Source organism: Carassius gibelio, chromosome A14 (genome assembly GCF_023724105.1).
Source record: "Carassius gibelio isolate Cgi1373 ecotype wild population from Czech Republic chromosome A14, carGib1.2-hapl.c, whole genome shotgun sequence".
Lineage (NCBI taxonomy): Eukaryota > Metazoa > Chordata > Actinopteri > Cypriniformes > Cyprinidae > Carassius > Carassius gibelio.
The window spans coordinates 5,709,173-5,728,579 of NC_068384.1; the positions used below are offsets into that span (position 1 = coordinate 5,709,173).

The 19,407-nt window shown below is 38.2% G+C and overlaps 2 protein-coding genes across 4 annotated transcripts in view; one reads left to right on the forward strand and one right to left on the reverse strand.

Annotated features, from left to right (window-relative positions):
* The first annotated feature begins 1,520 nt into the window (after window positions 1-1,520).
* LOC128027337 (ras GTPase-activating protein-binding protein 1) lies at window positions 1,521-8,156 on the forward strand. 2 transcript variants are annotated; one of them, XM_052614876.1, is made up of 12 exons: window positions 1,521-1,701; window positions 2,829-2,945; window positions 3,062-3,143; window positions 3,226-3,399; window positions 4,359-4,449; window positions 4,555-4,645; window positions 4,887-5,097; window positions 5,218-5,319; window positions 6,596-6,713; window positions 7,022-7,150; window positions 7,250-7,359; window positions 7,445-8,156. In XM_052614876.1, the coding sequence occupies exons 2-12, from the start codon at window positions 2,851-2,853 to the stop codon at window positions 7,673-7,675; spliced, it is 1,434 nt and encodes a 477-aa protein (XP_052470836.1). In that variant the 5' UTR covers window positions 1,521-1,701; window positions 2,829-2,850; the 3' UTR covers window positions 7,676-8,156. The 2 variants fall into 2 exon arrangements, with proteins under 2 accessions (XP_052470836.1, XP_052470837.1); XM_052614877.1 differs by having other exon boundaries at window positions 1,545-1,701; window positions 2,816-2,945.
* Window positions 8,157-14,898: 6,742 nt separating this feature from the next.
* Window positions 14,899-19,407, reverse strand: part of LOC128027014 (glycine receptor subunit alphaZ1-like) — a 45,228-nt gene continuing 40,719 nt past the window's right edge. For both annotated transcript variants that reach the window (XM_052614337.1, XM_052614336.1), the window contains one exon: window positions 14,899-18,310. In XM_052614337.1, coding sequence (XP_052470297.1) covers window positions 18,023-18,310 — 288 coding nt within the window. In that variant the 3' untranslated portion in view covers window positions 14,899-18,022. The remainder of the gene's footprint in view (window positions 18,311-19,407) is intronic.

Consider the following 19,407-nt stretch of genomic DNA (forward strand, 5'->3'; position numbering starts at 1 on the left):
ATCCAGATTCAACCAGAATTTAGAGACTAGAGGAAAATGGGATCCTGAACCACGATGAGTCCATGACTGGTAAGGACTGTTTATTACTGTTATGAAGTGTTTTTATCATTTCAATTTGCTTGAAGGGATAGTTGACCGTCAGTTGCAGATCTCTATTGACTATTGGCACAGTGTTTCTTTTTTCCATACTATGGAGATCAATGGGAAGAATCACTATTCTTACCATGCACTGAGTAACAGCTTTGAAGACATTCCATGTTCCATAGTGTATTTTTTTTATCATATTTTAATTTATTTTGCTTTTTTAGTCCAGTTTTACATTTTGACATAATAACATGGTTATTATTGCTACTTTAAATAGGATATGATTTCTGCGATTTAAAATTTCACATGTGAATGTATAGGATACTAGTTTTTTAGACAGCAAACACACTTTAGGCCTGCTAAATTAATTAACCAAACATAAGCACATTTAACCAGGAGTGATAATGTGAAGATTGCGTTGTAAAAAATACATAATTTCTAATTCTAACCCAGAACATAGTGTCCCAGATTTGAGCACAAGCTGAAAATTCACATAATTGAATTCTTAAATTGTCACAAGGAGCACTAATCGATTTGCCATTTCCCCTTTAAGTACAATATCTGAAAAAAATTCTTCTGATTTTAAAAGCGAACATCTTGGGGATTTCATAAAGATAGAAGATTTTGATGTATAGTTTTGGCTTCATGTGGAAAAATGATTGAAATTATGATTCAAAATTGCAAAAAGTGTCCCACATTGTTCTAATCTGCAGTAAAGCAATTGTTAGCCAAATGAATATAACAGAGCATAAATTAAAGTCTGTAAAACAAATATTAACATGATATATAAACAGATCTAGGGGCAGATACTTCAATTGAAATTATTCTCAAATTTCGGTAAATAAAGTGCTTTTGAAATGTATTATTATTATTACTATTATCATCTAGTATTTTAATAAAAAGAAAGAGGTAAATGTTTAGTTGTAATAAAACTAATATCACACACACACACACACAAAAGGTTAATGTTGTTTAAAAAAGGGCTTGGTTTAATTTTTTTTTAAAAATGTATTTTGATTTTTGAAGTAAATAAGACTTGCACTGCACATCTCATTCACACGCGTCCTAAGCATCACCTAACCACGCTCTTTCTTCATTTTAACGTTTTCTCTCATGACTAAGAATGCAAGTTGAATGTTTGTGTTGCACAGTTTCTATTATACATAAACATCACCTGGCAACTCGTTCGTTTGGCAAACAAAAATGCTCAAAGCAAAAACAACACGACCAGCTGCTGCGTAAAACTATTATTCTCCACATCGATTGTTCACGTCCGTGGTTACTGCGCGCCTAACAACCTTGTTCTGAGCCTTCATCCGTCCTTTCACTCCCGTTTTTAATTGGTTGCGAGAGGTCCGTGTAGTTGACGTTAATTGGTTGATTTGGGGGGCTCTGCGAGAGTTCAAATGCTGATAGGATGCGCCAATCCACTGCGTCGATCTGATTGGCTGTCGGGTTCTGTTCAGTAGTAAGTAGTGAAACCGGCGTTTCTCCGCCACACGCGCTCGCGCTGTTTGCCAGTGTCTGAGCTGAACGTCTCACAGCTACCGGGGCAGGAGCTGCTACAGTCAAATCCCTACAAATTCAACCCCAACACACCTTACTGATTCTCTCTCGGTAAGTTTATGTATTGGATTTAATTTTGTATTTAAAAATAAATATATCGGAAGTCTTTTTTGTGTATGTTGTAACGTTAGCGGTTACGCAGCTAGCAAATAGCATGTGCCTTAAGTGCGAAATTATTTAATGTAACGCTACGATTTTGCCGGTTGCCATCATAAAACCTCCCGGATGGTAAACGTCAAACTTTAATCGAGGTTTGAAGCGGTAAAACACACCGTTAGGCCGCTGATTGGGTTTTCGTCGGTCGACGCTCTGAGGATTGTTAGCTTTAGCTGCGTTTCCCTGACGTTTCCGTTAAAGAGAGGTCCCGCGTTTAACTTTACTGGGCTAATGAAGTACGTTACCCGTCTTTTATGAGGCGTATTCCTCCTTTAAGATCACTTAAATTCATTTCCGTGTATAATTTGGCTATTTACTTTAGATAACGATCATCTCATCCGAGCTAATGCGACAAAGTGCTGTGCACGTGCCTTATTCATTAACGACGATTTCAAGAATCAAGGGTTTGGCTTAAATTGTGAACGTAACGTTACCTTAAATTGTTTATTAGTTATATATAACATAATGTCTCAGTGTTATCTCAAAGGAAACGGGTTTATGATAGTAACGGGGCGTGTGGCGGTCGGGCCTAACGTCACGTTAACTTCAGTCCATTTCGCAATGGATCCGTCTCATTAACCTCAGTTTTCCATTGGCAGAAATGTCCCACCCTACACGAGCAACTAAACCAGCAGATCTGTGAGGATTCAAATGTTCTTCGTATAAGGGTGTGACGTTATTTCCCATAAATAGAAATTAAACAAACCGTCTCAGCCTCGTTGCGACTCGATCTTGATGGGCTTAACAAAGGGATTTGTTTCAGTTTCACTTGAACGGTCTGTCCTGGGTTTCCCTCATCACATGTAGTTTACCTCGATAGCAGCTGAAGTGTTAAAAAACAGGAATGTGAATTGTCATACCTATCATGTTCAAACCCATAATATGAGTTTTTGAGGAACACAAAAGGAGTGGTTCCCTTTGTGTTCATCAGGAGAAATTCATATGGGTTAGGAACAACATAGGGTTATAAAAAGGCAATTTTCTACTTTTAGAGTTGATTTTTAAGCAGTCTTTTGTTTTAGTTGAAACCAGTTGACCAAAGAAATGGTGATGGAGAAGCCAAGTGCCCAGCTTGTCGGGCGGGAGTTTGTCCGACAGTATTACACCCTTCTGAACCAGGCTCCTGATTACCTGCACAGGTCAGAATTTGCAGTTGTGTTCAGATTTCCTTTGACATGAGTCAAGTGAGTTTGCAGAAATCCCTTTCATGTGGTACTTAACTGCAGTACAGCTGAACATTTCTGTTGTCTTTCAGGTTTTATGGCAAGAACTCGTCTTATGTGCACGGTGGTCTGGACAACAATGGCAAACCGGTTGAAGCGGTCTATGGGCAGTCTGTGAGTTTGAATACAAGTGTTGTGAATTCTGTTTTTGACTGGGTGCAGTGGCTAAATGCAATATTTATTTTGTTCTGAACAGGAAATCCATAAGAAGGTGATGGCTATGAGCTTCCGTGACTGTCACACTAAGATCAGGCATGTCGATGCTCACGCCACTCTGAACGAGGGAGTTGTGGTGCAAGTGTTGGGGGAGCTGTCCAATAACATGCAGCCCATGAGGAAGTTCATGCAGACATTTGTTCTGGCACCTGAGGTATGGACATCTCTTCATAAACGTGCCATCAGATCGAATTGTTAACATGACCTTGGGTGATTTTTAAATGGATGTCTTTGAGCATATGCCAGTGCAGATGTAGATCATTTTAAATGTGAGGTTGCACAGTGCAAAGCCTGAATTCCAAAGACCTGCAAAGTGAGTTGTTAGGTGTCATTGTAGGATTAATTGGAAACAATAGTCATGGAAATATATGAAAGTCTGCTTGAATTGGAAATTACAAGCCATTTCTGAAACTGAATAGTGAATGAGAAAAATAAAGAGAACTTGGCACCCCTTCATCACCTATAACTTTAGACTTATTTAAGGATGTCCTCCCTGTCCAAGCCATCAAATTGAGGCCAATTGAAGGAATGCCATTCCAGAGGGAAAACATTTTAGAAAGGCAAATGTTTTCTTTCAGTTAAAACCGATGAATTGTTCACCACGAGACTGGTAATGTGCACTAACAAAGTGAATGGGATCGATCTGTGATTTCATGTTGACTTAAAGAAAAAAAATCATTGGTTAGATGTTGATCCCGTGAGGAGTAAAGCATCCTTGCAAGCTGTAGCGTCCAGTTTTTACACACTCCATTTCCACATTGAGTCTTCTCCATTCATTGACTCAATTGAGCTTGTACATATTGATCTGGGTGATTTTATTAGCATCGGTTTGAGTTCAAATAATGAATAGTCCCTGACTAGTATACTCGCATGACTAAAAATGTTAGACATTCAGAGGCTGACCATTGTGGTAACCTCGGCCTTAAACCTTTTAAGTTGGTTTTTAAGATCCATATTTTCTAGGATTCTATGGAATCATCAGTTTGTTCTGATGTTTAATATTTGATTAGTGCAAGCAGTAGCTCAATGTGTAGGCCAAAAAAGTATGTTTATCCTTCACACTAACACAAAATGTTTCCTTTCACATAATTATTCTTTGCTGTAATTTTTTAGGGAACAGTTGCAAACAAGTTCTACGTACACAATGATATCTTCCGGTACCAAGATGAAGTGTTTGGGGACTCCGACTCAGAACCTCCCGAGGGTGAGCAGCTGATATTTTTGGTGTATTTCATGGATCTTCCCAGTAATGTCTCTCAGTTGCTCCTGCTGTGAGCAGATGACTTCATTTATCTCCTGTTGTTCACAGAGTCTGAGGAGGATGTGGAGGAGCTGGAGCGGGTGCACTCGCCTGAAGTGGTCCAGGAGGAGTCTACTGGGTACTACGAACAGCCGCCTTGGTAACTAGCATTCGTTTTTCGGCTCATTTAATCTAGTTGTTTGGTAGTCATTAGAGTAAGGCGGGATGCAAACTATGCAGGTGTGGTGTAGGTCAAATACCATACACATTTTATTTTTGATCGGTCATTACATAAGAAACACTTCAGTAACCTGTAGTTTGTCAAGTTGCCATTCAATATGATGCCCTCAAGAAAGAGGGGTGACAGTTTGCAGGTTTCATACAAGTTTGTGCGTTTACAGTGTGGAGCCCGAGGGGCAGCAAGAAGAGGTGTCCGTAACCCCAGAGCCCCAGCCTGAACCAGAAGCAGAGGTGGAGCCTGAGCCAGCAGCTGTGGAGCTGAAACCAGAGCCTGTCAGCGAGCCTGAGGTTCACATTGAGGAACCGATTCAGAGATCTCCCCCTTCACCCACACCTGCTGACACAGCACCTGCCATGCCAGAGGACAACAGGGTAAGACCACCCTCATTCATCACTGTCTCTTGTCAGAAGACCTGTATTTGTGAAGATGTACACTCATCACAAACCGGATAAATGAGATCACCTGTGAAGTCAATTGCTTTTAATTTTCAGCCGTCGTCTTGGGCTTCAGTCACTAGCAAGAATCTCCCACCAGGAGGAGTGGTCCCCATCACAGGAGTCCCTCCGCATGTTGTCCGAGTCCCATCTGCACAGGTAGATGCAGTTAGGGGTTTAATCAATCTCTAGCTGGCTGGCAGCACAAGCCACTGGCAAGTCACCTGAGCTGCCAGCGGTCAGTGGCACCTGGAAGTCTGATAGTCCACTTCCTTTGCAAGTGTCAGGGACCATTGATTTATGGCAGACTTTGTGTTTTGCTCTCCTTTCATTCTAGCTCCGGGAATAATAATATTTTGGTAACACTTTACAATAAGTTTCCATTAGTTAATGTAAGTCGATGCATTAACAAACGATGAACAATAAAATAAAAGTAAAGTTTAATTCACAATGCATTTAAGCACAACGTTTGATTTTAGTGCATTAGTAAATGTTGAAATTAACATTAGCTAACATTTAATAAATGCTGTAGAAGTATTGTTCATGCTTAGTTCGTTAACTAAAGAACCTTATTGTAAATTCATATTTATAATAATGAAACGAATGTATTTCCTTGCATTAGGGAACACGTTATACTCGCTGCTCAGTAAGCAACCAGTTGGGATCACTGCTATCTGACTGTTTTCGATCAACGATCATATTCTCTAAAACATCAATCAACTCATGTAAAATAATATATCCGCAGATGCACAATAATAAATTAATGAAGTTTGGTAGAAACACACAAAACAAAATCTCCCACAGATCAATGGTTGCTGAGACTTGCCATGGTGGCCTGACGGTTCACATGACCTGCCAGAATCAGACCCCAGCTGTCATGTGACCTGTCAGGCGGCTCCTGCCAGACAGCTCAAGATAGATCCCCCACTCGGTAGATTTTCACAACCAACTCTTTCACACTCGAGGAATATTATAAGGTTATCCTGGCTTTTAGACTGGAAATTAGCTTTTTCTTTTATATTAAGTGTTTTTATTGACTGCTCTGCTTTTAATGCAAGTAGATGACGATTTTAAGGCCTCTTAACAATTTTGTCTTTAAAATATCATCACTTTCAATATTGTAGGTTTATTGTTAGGTTTTATCTTTTCTTTTATACAAAAAACTCCTATGACCATCTGTTTTTAAGTCCTCAGCAATTGGCAAAATCAATGGGAGCAGTGTCTAAACAAACTGTATGAACTACTGTGGGTAAAAGTGTTTTTCAGTCAATGATCAGACCCCAAATTTCTATTACTTGCGTTAGGCTATATTGCTTTTCTATAAACTAATGCTGCTACATTAAAACTTGCTGTAGGTTGTAGATTTAAATTTTTTGCATGAAACCACTATATAGTTTTATTGCATTAGGTGATTAACTGTATTTGTGATCTGTAGTCGCGTGTGGAGGTGAAAGCAGAAACACAGACCACAGCACAGAGACCCCAGAGAGACCAGAGACCACGCGATCAAAGACCAGGACCCTCTCCAGCCAACAGAACACCAAGGCCAGGAGGTGTGCAAAAGTGTAATCAATCTAGTATGAGTGCATATCAACGTTTAGATGTATTTTAATTTTTTTTACGGAAGACCTGATTTGTTGATTTATCAAAATCTCATTGGCTCTGGAAAACTTCTAAAGGCTGCCTGAGCTATTTAATGAACCTCATGTCTGCATATAAATAGCATCTCCCACAAAATCGAAAGTTAAATTATGCTTTTAAATTAAAAGCACAAATCATGGCTGGTCCACTAGCAACCTGAAAGGACATGCATCATATGCAGATGGCAGCGTCATTCATCTAATGTTTAATCTCTGGTTAGCACCGCGGGAGGGTGAGAGCGGGGAGACAGAGGTGCGGAGAACAGTCCGCTATCCTGACAGCCACCAACTCTTTGTGGGAAACGTACCTCACGACGTGGATAAGAACGAGCTCAAGGAATTCTTTGAACGTAAGTGATACAAGCATCATTTTTTTTCAACTCGTACTGAATTTAAAATGTAGATCAAATCCCGCCGCATTGACCTGCCTGCTTATTTCTCCCGCACAGAGTTTGGCACTGTCCTCGAGCTGAGAATCAACAGCGGCGGAAAGCTGCCTAACTTTGGATTCGTGGTGTTTGACGACGCTGAGCCCGTGCAGAAGATCCTCAGCAGTCGGGTATGTGTGGCTTCCAGATGTTGAGCAGTACAGGATGTTCTGACTAATGCAGGATCATCAGAATGACCTTTTATTTATTCCTTAGCCTATTAAACTGCGAGGAGATGTTCGGCTGAATGTAGAGGAGAAGAAGACCCGCTCGGCCCGTGAAGGTGACCGGCGGGACATCCGCCCCAGAGGTCCGGGGGGACCACGTGACAGGGTAGGCGGGTCAAGGGGACCGCCCACCCGTGGAGGCATGGCTCAGAAACCCAGTTTTGGAGCCGGTCGAGGCACAGGACCCAGCGAGGGCCGCTATGCTGGACCACGTCAGTGAGGCAGCTCCCACATCATTCACTGCTGATGCAAGTCACCCTGGTTAACACCGATGGCTTCCCTGTTCCCCGTCTCCATCCTTCACTCCAGGACCCAGGAGTTGTGATTTATTCTTCTTTATCTGGACTCTTCCTTTTATTTCTGAGATTGAACTTGAATTTGTTGTAGAAAAACAAAACTACTTGAATTGGGGAAAGGAGAAACCTGTCATTTGGTTTTAGCGTTCTCTCCCTGTTTCTTAAAGGAACGTGTTTTTACTGCTTGGGCAATCCTGTGTATTGCTAGCACCCGCTTTCAGGTCAAGTGCAAGTATGGTTTTATTTGGATTTGTTGCCAAGTCAAATCATGGTTGTGTGTGAGTGACTATCTAGCATGTAAAGAATCCTGTTTGCCTTCTACTGTTGCACTTCATCAAGAATGACAACATATTTTAACAACTCCACTGTTGAGAGAACAAAATAAACTCTATGTACTATTTTGAAGCATGGGTGTGTCTTGACTGGGGGAGGAAAAATTCATTTTTAAATGTTGATTATTATTGAAAATTTGACACGGGGGGAAAATCTAAACATTTCTTATATTTAAGTGTTTTTAAGAGCAGTTAAAGTATTGTGTGCCCACATATAGGAGAATATCTCTTTGGTTAAAATTGCTCAAAGTTGATTTTAAAATGCTTAAGCAGGAGTACCGAATAATATAAGTCAAGGAAACTGCAGGTGTTTTCATTAGTAAAGTACTAATTAAGTTTTCCACCTTAAGAAATTGTGAAGAGTCATCTGAATTGTCATTGAAATCATGTGATTAATGCTTCATTGAAAGAGGCTCTAGTAGCATAGTGTTTGGTAATGCAAAGAACTAAAAAAATAATTACTGTGCTAATTTACTATTCCTTTTTTTTTTATATCAACATTTCAAAATCATGTAATCCATAAAGTAACTCATTTTATGAATGTTTTAAAAAATGCAATATACTCTAATTACAAGTATTTAATGTATTAGATAATCCAGATTGCGTGTAATCCGTTACTACCCAGCACTGGTTTTAAACAATATATAAAAATATATGATGCTGATCCGCTTTAATAGATGGCAGTGCAACGTCAAACACCTTTTTGGTTTTGTTACTTAAAGTATCACTAGCCGAAGAACTACTGAATGCATCTTTAATTGACCAAAAGTTGGGGAACCCTTGGATAATATATATATATATAGTTAGGCTCAATCTTTTCTTCCATTACTGCTGGGGAGTGCTGGTCATAACAGAAAAGTCAAGTTTGCACTTACAGACATCCATCAGCCAGCCACCAGAATTATGAAATTAAGCAATATTGTGCTGCCACTCTCATCAATATGTAATACTGTCCCAGCAGTTTTCTTTATGGATACCTTATCCTGAGGCACACACCGGCCAATCATATTACTATTTTCTCAGTGTGATTGCATTGCTGAGATTACTGGGCCTAATTGTGAATTCATGTGCTTGCGTCAGATTGAAACTCACGACTGGATTAACCGTGAGTATGATTAGCTGTAGCCGATGTAGGGGATGCCAGCAGGTGGCCCAGCATTAATATTCATGAGAAGGAAAGTGCAGAGTCTCTCCGCCAATTTATTTTGAAGCCCCATGACCCACCTGAGCTTAAGATGTCCTCCTCCAGCAGGCAAAAACCCACCAAACGTACGGCCCCCAGCTGGACCCTCACAAAACCTTGGGCTTTGAACAGTGCTGAGGAGCGCTATCTTGACCCCCTCTCAAATGTTCAGCCCCTGTTAGTTTGTCAGGTTGTCAAGGAGGGGTCAAGTGTCAGATGCCTCCAATCCTGTGATTGGTCAATAGAAGATCGAAACGCTTGATTGTCACGTGATTCAAATAAGACTTCAGATAGTTCCAGAAAGTTCATTGAAGTCAATCGGATACTTTAGAGAGACAGAACTGCGATTTTCTTGTAATTAGTAGACTATAAATCCATTTATTTTTTTAATATTTATAAAATACATTGACATTAATCAAATAACTGTCGTTAGGTAAACATCAGGTTCTAACTAACAAACGTTACCTGCCTTGTTGACATGTTTTAGGCTAAAGTTACCTTGGTTAAAAACTGTTTGCTATTGTTTTGAATTATATATATATATATATATATATATATATCTATATGTGTGTGTGTGTGTGTGTGTATATATATATATATATATATATACACACACACACACACACACACACACACACACACACACACACACACACACACACACACATATATATATATATATATATATATATATATATATATATATACACACACACACACACACACACACACACACACATATATATATACAGGGGTGGTTCTAGGGTGAGTGGAGATGCGGGGCTTAGCCCAGAAAAATCCATGTATGTGACTTGTGTATGTAATAAATCAGAAAGATTTACCTTGTTTAAAATATACAAAAACAAAAACAAATGTAAAACATTTGATTTAAAGTATTGAGGAAAATAGATTTGCTTTTTGCAAACAAAAATTAAGAATTGCAAAACAAATGAAACAGCGCGAAAGCAATGATTTTGCAATACATATTTTCCATGGTCATATCTATTAATTTATTTGCAACGCTGCTTTTATTTTGCGTGTCAGTCTAGTTCGAGCTTGCGATACCATTTTTCCTTTGCTCTTCACTTTTCTGCACGACTCTCTTTGTGGCAGTGTTTTGACGTGGGGGCGGAGTCAATGGACGGGGGCGTGTACAACACATAGACAGTAAAAGAAACATGCCTCCATGGAAGTGACGTCATCGGCCCGAGACGCAGCTCACTGATCCAGGTCCTGTCATGATGAGCAGAGACTTTCGAGTGGATCATTTATTTTTATTCAGTAGCATTAAACATTCATGTTTTCTTTTATTATTAACAAATGTATGTGTATTAGCAGCGTTGGCTCAAGTTAAAGAAGTTGTTAACATGAACATCTCCTGTTTATGTCTCTCCATGTGCACATTTATATAGCATTATGTGATCGCAAATCATGTGAGTCAGTTCGGGAGTTCATAGCGGGTTCGCGAATCATTTGAATAAGTTCGGGAGTTCGTAGCAGGATCGCGAATTACTTGAGTCAGTTCGGGAGTTCGTAGCGGGAACGCGAATCATTTGAGTCAGTTTGAGGATCGCGAATCATTTGAATCAGTTCGGGAGTTCGTAGCGAGTTCGCGAATCATTAGAGTCAGTTCGGGAGTTCGGAGCGGAATCGCTAAACATTTGAGTCAATTTGGGGATCGCGAATCATTTGAATCAGTTCGGGAGTTCGTAGCGGGATCGCGAATCATTTGAGTCAATTTGGGGATCGCGAATCATTTGAGTCAGTTCGGGAGTTCGTAGCGGGATCGCGAATCATTTGAGTCAGTTTGAGGATCGCAAATCATTTGAGTCAGCATATTCAAAACTAAACAAATCATGCCTAATAAGTGCATGCATCGCGTGTGCATTTTTAGTGCGTTCTTTCACTGCATTATTCGGTGTATTCAAATGCATTTATGAATGCATGTGAATGATCACAAAATTCAAGATATGAACCCTTTGTGCCAAAAGGGTTCTTTCTTGTCATTATAGAACCTTTTTAGCATAAAAGGTTCTTTGGAGTTGAGTAAAGAACCCTATGGTTCTATATAGAACCCCAATGATCCCTTTCGTCTAGGCCGGGTGTCAAAATTACTCAACCCCCTAGAGACTGCAGTACTTCACAAATACAAGCTTTTCTGAAGATCCAGGATAAAATAAAAATGTATCTATAACAGTTCACTGGAATATTAAAAGTGATATTGTCAATATATAATGTAATACTTTTGAGTTATGAGATTTTTTAATAATACTGCTATGTCATAATTATTAAACCCCTATTCAACATTGCTGTTTTTAAATCACTTATTTGCATGGTGGGGAATAAAACACAATTAAGCTTTTAGAAACTCTATTAAAAACAGAATTAGCTTGAGCCGTTACACATACAGTTAGCCCATGCATGTGTTGAAGTTAAGTAGCAAATATATCAACAGAGATCACACAAAAAGCTAAAGAGAATAAATATTGTATTACTTTAGAAAGGCTAAGGCTATATGAAGATTTCCAAGACATTGAAAGTTCCTAGAAACAGCTCTCAGCCTTATTCCTTAGCTTTAAGTGTAATTTACCAGAAAACATTTGAGGTTGTGGAAGAAAAAGCACAATATCATAAAATGTTTAATCAGCGCAACTGAGAAAAATCTGCAATGTTAAGCCAAAGACTTGCAAGATGACCCAATGAAAGGAGGAAAACCATTTCAAAGCAGTGTGTAAGAAGAACACTAGACAAGTATTGCCTTTATGTCGAGACATCTTGCAGAATACCACTCTTGATCAAGAAGAACAAAGGACAACTTGAACTTGATAAAATACATTTGTGTAGACTGGTGGAGCTCTGGAGGAATGTTATATGGAGTGATGTGACCAAACTGGAACTTTCTGTACCCATGGATCAGCGGTATGTCTGCTGCAAAAGAGGCAAAGCTCATAAGCAGAAGAACACCATCTCCATCCTCAAACTTGGTGGTGGATCAGTCCTGTTATGGGGTTTCTCTACTGTAGAAGGAAGTGGAAATCATGACTGTTTGAAGGACATCATGGATTCTTTAAAGTATCAGGCCATTTTGACAAGAATTGTGATGCATTTGGTGCAAAAACTGAAGCTGATGATCAATGGACTTTCCTGCAGGACAGTCATCCCAAAGTACACATCCAAATCTACCTCTGCTTGGTTCAGAGAACAGTCATAGAATGTACTTGAGTGACCTGTTCAGTCTCCAGGCTTAATTCTCATTTCAAATATCTGGTTGAATTTGAAGAAAGCAGTGGCAGTGTGAAAACCAAAGATTATCAGTGATCTGGAAGCTCTTTCAGGCGTGGAATGGGCCAAAACTGTAGTAGAGAGGTGACAGAAGCTTCTAAACACTTACAGACAGCGTTTATTGGTGATTTTAAAGAATAAAATATTCTGCACAAAGGGGGTTGAATAATTTTGAACATGAATGTTTAGAGCCAATTCAAATTTTATCATGATTCATCAATGTTCCAATCTCAGAATCACTCAAAAGTGTATTAACAAACTTTCTCTAATACTTTACTGATGCCTTTGTTAAATTGATTTCATAAAATGTTATCCTGCGCAACAAATTGTCTTGCAAGTCAAGGGGGTTGAATAATTTTGATTGCAACTGTATATATATATATATATATATATATATATATATATATATATATATATATATATATATAAATTTATACTATATTCAAATCTAAAACAACTTAAAACGTTGCACATTTAATCATATATTTTATGTATGTTGACTTATGCACTTATTTACAGCAATGGATTATTATATGTATAAGCTGAAAAGCACGTCGTCCTTGTATAGTCTCTGTCATGGATTGATGTGCTGCTTGGGAATGCTCCAGTCACTCATGATTGTATGCTTTCCCTACTGAGGAGGAAAAAAAATTATGCATCAAATTTGATTCATTCACATTTTTTTAATAGCACGTTTTATTATACACATTGTTTCAAATCAGCTTTACAGAGCATTGGGCAGTTTTGTGTGCTTATTCAGAGTTGGCATCCTCTGAAATCCTCTCAAGGGCTGGTTTTGGGTCACCTGAAGTCTTCGTAAGAGGCAGGATATAGTCAGCAGGAGCAATCTAAATGTAGCTATAGGTTACAAAATTGTATTCTTACCTTTTAAAAGTTTATCACAGCACAGGTGTTTCACATTTTATATCTGTTCCTTATATTCTAAAGCAAAGATGTATTTCTGTTGCCATGTTTTTTGTACATGATTAATAATAATAAAAAACAAACAAACAAATACTAATATATATATATATATATATATATATATATATATATATATATATATATTAATCGCCATCCAGTTCACCCAAAATAAAAACCCTGCCGTTAATTAATCACCCTCAAATTGTTCCGAATTGTATAATTTAAAAGTACATTTTGAAGAACTGCATTGGTTGCTTTTGTCCTTGCAATTAGGTTAGTCCCCAAGGGTGCTGACGCTTAAAAAAAGAAAAGAAGAATATATATATATATATATATATATATATATATATATATATATATATATATATATATATATATATATATATATATATTATACGAGTCTTCTGAAGCATTAGATTAGAAAATTAGAGTCATTACTCAATGGGAATCATTCATTTCTTTCCCGGTCCTTTCAGATGTCTGAGCACTGATATATAAGCCATTAAGTGAATGTAAACAGCTCAGAAACAAACAGATACAGAAGCTGAAATTATTAAATTCCCATGTAAAAGAGTGACCTTCACATTCTTCATTATGCATCCATTTGTGTTCCACGAACACATCGATGCAAACTTGGATCAACATGATGGTGAGCAAATAATGACCGATTTCATTCCATTTTTGACTGAGCTATCCCTTTAAATACATTTTACCCCCAGAGTTTTTATCGTATTGCAAAGTTGCTAATAAAACAAAATGCTCAAAATTCCCAGCTCAGACTGAAAATATTCATTTCTCATATATTGAAGGAAAAAGCATTCTGTCAAAGCCTTCATGATTCACTGGCTTCAGGCCCCGCGGCGGTTTTCAGTGTCAGCTGTAATGTAATTCCAGTCCCACTGTAAAGTGTGGGCCGAGGCAGTCAGAGGGGTCGGGTGGTCCTGAGATGGGGGAGGGGGGCTCCTCCAGACGACTCAAACCAGGGAAAAAATTGACTGAGCCTTTGTGGTTCATAATCCACTTGTATAATTTAAAAGCCTGAGCGAGGATGGCCATAAGGCCGAGTATGGATGGATTTAAATGCAGCTATACAGGGCCTCTGGGAAATTTGTGCAAAGTGAGTGTACTTTCCAGTGCCTGAATCTGCTTAATAGACTTTCCTCTAAAACTAGAGGGGGAAAATAACAATTCCAAACAAAAAACAAATGCTTCAAACTAAGATTATTATCATTACAGCAACCCTGTCGTTTTTTACATACATTCCCCACAGAAACATAAAAAATGATTTTAATTGAGAAGTTGAAAACATGTTCATCATAGAAGAGGTGAATTCAAGTCATCGTAGGTGTGGAATGGTTTTCTTGGAATAAAAGAAATTTAACACGTCACTGAAACAGGTCGAGGTGATTCACAAACCCTTCAGATGTTTTAGTTCAGAAAACCTTTAATAGTAGAATTCGATTTAGCATTATGACATATTTCAATAAATATCGTGTTATATACAGATATAGCAGAAATGGTACATTCCTTTTTTTTCTTCAAATTGCTCACATTTCTGTACAAGCCAAAAAATATCTGCCATTTAAATTTGATTCATGCAAAATTCCATGTTTTAGTATTGGAACATAAAAATAAGAATTTGCTGTTCTTTTCACTGCTTGGAAGTGCGCTCGGATTATGACAAGAAGCAAATGAAGAGATGCACTTTGTGCCAATACACAATAAATAGAAGCAAATAAACTTCCCAAAAATTAAGGCCATACCAACTTGTGCAAAAATAAAATTTTACCCACAGTTTTGCGTACAAGTTACATATGATCGCCATGTCCATCGTCACTCAGAGATCAACATTTCCAATGTGGCATTAATCAAAATAAAAGAATAAATGAATGCTAAAAAAAATAAATAATCATGCCTCCAATTAAAAAACAATAAATTGATATTTTCATGATTATTTAGCCAAAGAACAAATCGTATTTGCATATAGCACGTTTCACATCACACTGTCTTTATGTTCCCGAGCCAGTGTAATTATTAGTTATACGTTGTCTTGTATATTGCGTTTAGCATGTGGTGTGTGTAAAGGCCCGGGGCATCACTGCTGTCATTTACACACGGTCATCGTGAATAGCCTTAAGAAATCGGTCATTAACAGCGACATGAAGCTGAACATACTTCTACAAATGTTCTCTAAGTGTGTTTTTGACTACATATTTGAGTTTCGAGAATGAGCACATCAAATGTATAAGCAACTCGATCACTTTCCACACTGTGATGTATATTATACATCGTGTGCCTCTATCAGTCTCACAGATGAAGTGTTAGCTGCTGGAAGAATGACTCGTTTGGCGACTAGTTGAAATAAGGATGATTCATATTGTTTGTAATGTCACAAATCCGCTCGTGAACGCTCCTTTCAGCACAACTGATCGTGTGTGAACATCCGAATGATGTGTGAAATGTGCTCTTGCTACATTGTGCTGCCCGTGGAGGTAAGCGTGTGGATAGCGTTTCACATTACAATGTTCTTCCTGCTCGAGCACAATTCAGCTTCTGCTTAATGTATCGTACAGCGAGCTCTAATATATCGTGTAAAATCCAGTGTCTTCATCGGTGAGGTGTAAACCAGTTTTTTACAGCACTGTAAATAAAAGCCAATTCATTTGAGGGAGAAGATTTGACATTAATAATCAAAAATAGCCCTTCAAATTTAACATGGTGCATGGTCATTTTGATGAAATTTAAATTAAATTGATAAAAAAATTTTTTTATACATTTTTAAATTATATATATATATATATATATTTAATATTAAATAAAATGTTTCCATCAATAAACTATTTACTTCAAGCTTCACTGTTGACCAAAATTATACATGTGCAACAAAACATTATACCATTATTTAGATCTAAATTAAAGTTTGTGTTTCTTGTTATTTTACTGTCACAAAATGACTGACTAGTTGATGTATAAAGACATACATTTGTAGGTAAATACATGTTTGAAAAACTGAATAAATTACAAATGTTACAGGTCGTACAAAATCTGTAAATGTCCACAATGTCACATCAAACTGGATGAAATGAAGACAAAAAAAAAAAGGGTAACATTTGAAAACCTGAAAGGCAATGACAATAGAGTAACAAAACTGCTCTTTGGTTTTAAACAAACAACACATACACATAAACACAAAAAAGTATGTTACGCATGGCAAAATCTTGCATATCCTGCACAGAGCATCGATCACACAGCCTGACACATGCTCACTTTATATAATGGTGTTTCTCTTCAGTTCGGCAGTCAAACAAAACATTACAAAAGTAACAAATGACATCTAAATCATCTGCGCCACAAAACCTAGCCATGCATAGACAGCAAATGAGCATGACTGTAAGAGAGAATTGAACATGTACGAAATAGCATTTTTTGAGGGGCCTCCAGAATAAAATGTCCATATTCAACAAGATGAACACTGAAAATAATTGCATATCCGGTTATTGCATAGAGAAGCCAGATGAAGATGCATCCTAAATTTCATAAACTAAACCTTTGTGCATTGTTTATTCTGCTGCACAATGCAGTGTTTTTACATATAGATTGAAAAATCACTGTAACATACATTTGGTTGGAAATATAGATCTATTATCATGGCACTGGCTGTACTGCTAAACCACGCTTAGAAAAATAACACTGTATGAAATATGAATTATGAAAGATCCCTTCGCTTTTCTTTCTGCCCATGATGAAAATGGAAAAATTAAGAACAAAAAAATATGCTAAGATTTAAAAGTATATTTTATTTACATATATTTATCGTTATTGTTCACACCCCTATATATTTTAGCTTTAGTTTATTTCGGTTATATATATCAAAAGGTGAACGCATGAATAAATCAATGGAATTGTGGAGTCATTTTTTGGTGATGTTTGGCACATGAGTAGAACATAATCTGATGTTTTAAACAAAGATTAAGAAACCTGAAAATGAGCACAGATAGAGGAACACATTGACCACAGCTCGAATAAATATATATATTTTTTCACCGGCACTCATCAAGATCCATTAATAATCGATATCAGAATGAAACATCATGAGACCACAGGACACATGTACCAAAGCACATTTTCATTGTGTATTCATGGAAGCCCCAAACTGCCTGGAGACGCCCGAAAATGTTTCATTTTCAATGGCTGAAGTATTATCATTTAAATATATGATATATTACAGCAGTAACGTTTTTCCGTATTCTCGCAATGCAGTACGTCTTCAAGTTGCAAAAAAAGTTTGACAAGTATTCCTCTCGGATTCCCAGTCATGAGTTCAGAAGTTCTTAAGTTGAATATTTACTTTGAGTCATTTTCATTTTTTTAGTAAATATATTGCCACATTCATATATCATGCATTTTACTGCATTGCTATTGCACAGGTCCGGATTATTCAGGAGGACGGGAGAGAAAGAGATGAAAAAAAGGAATAAATACCTCTGCTGGGGACTCGAGTGAGAGGAAGGCGGCGTGGTGGGACGTGGGGAGGGGGTATTCGCATCTCTTTACTGCTTGTGAACATCCTCGCTGCGTACGATCTTGTAAATGATCCAGTAAAAAATGTTAAAAATGAGGAAGACCAGTGGAAAGGCAACGCGCGACACCGTGTCGATCCGTTTGGCGCGGCTGATGAAGAGCTTGCGCATTTCGTCCACGGTCTTCTCAGGGGGGTTGGCGGAGGTGGGCGCGTTGTTGTTGTTACCCTTGATGGCCATGCCGTCTTTGGCCTGGAGGCACGCCGGACCCATGCCATAGCCGGCGAAGTTAAATCGGCCGTCTCCCGCTTCGTCCTCCTGTCAATCGGTCAAGAAACCAATTAATCACACACCTCATGCACTGTTTTAAAGCAACCTTAGTTTCTTTACCTTAAAATATCATTTTACCATTCTGATGATAAACTGAGGTTTTAATTAGGTTTCTTTCCCACGATTTCCCCCCAGAAAGTTGATAAAGCAAATAAAGTTGGGGACAGGCACAAGTCAGGAGATGGATACAAAAACCAAAAACAAATCAAAAGCTTTATCAATGCCTAGAAGCACAGTGAAGTTATTATTAGGAAAGTGGAAGGTGTTTGGTAAAACACAGACCCTCCCTGGATCAGGATGTCACTCCAAACTGGATGAAAGAGGCGACAATGAGGCCTACAGCCACTCTGAAGCAGCTGCAGGAGTCTATGACAAAGAGTGGTCACTGTGTGCATGTTCTCATCAATTCTTCTCAAATGTGGCTTGCATGAGAGGGTTGCAAGAAAAAAGCCACTCCTTTCACATGAAGTCACGACTGAGCGTTGAAGATTGTGAGGCAGATGAGACTCAAGTATGAGATATTTGGCCTCAACACCAAACAATGGGTCTCGAAGAAATCCAATCCAGCAAACAGCATTGCTCCAGTAAAGCACAGATTTGGTGATGTTCTTTAATGGGGTGTTTCTCTGCAGCAGGGGCTAGAGAACATGTTAAGATAGAGGCAAAAATGGCTCTAAATATAAGAGTACCACTTGGGTCAAACGATCCGGGTACGGGCTTCAGTGTAAAGCCTGTTCAGACCTCTAGCTCCAACACACTTGCCTGGAAGTTTCTCCTGGTCTTAAGACCTTGATATCTTTAGCTCAAGTGTGTTTAGTTGGAGTTGGCACTGAAATGTGCAGGACAGTGGCCCTACAGTAAAAGGTTTGGACACCCCTGCTATAAATCATCATTTCAGGCCAACTGTCATCCATGGGTTCATTAGTTACACAAAAACAGCAGCATATTGTGCACCATGGAGGACGTGCATTGTTAACAGCTACAGGGGTGTTAAACACTTATTTTTCTCACCCACCTATTACTTTTTTTCTATCAACCTTTGGGTTACCATCCTTGGATTTTTCTTAAAAAAAATAAAAACATCT

Coding starts and splice junctions, on each gene's coding strand:
- LOC128027337 (XM_052614876.1), top strand. CDS start 2,851: ATGGTGATGGAGAAGCCAAGTGCCCAGCTTGTCGGGCGGGAGTTTGTC. Junction 4,646..4,886: donor TACTACGAACAGCCGCCTTG/GTAACTAGCATT, acceptor GTGCGTTTACAG/TGTGGAGCCCGAGGGGCAGC. Junction 6,714..7,021: donor CAGAACACCAAGGCCAGGAG/GTGTGCAAAAGT, acceptor ATCTCTGGTTAG/CACCGCGGGAGGGTGAGAGC.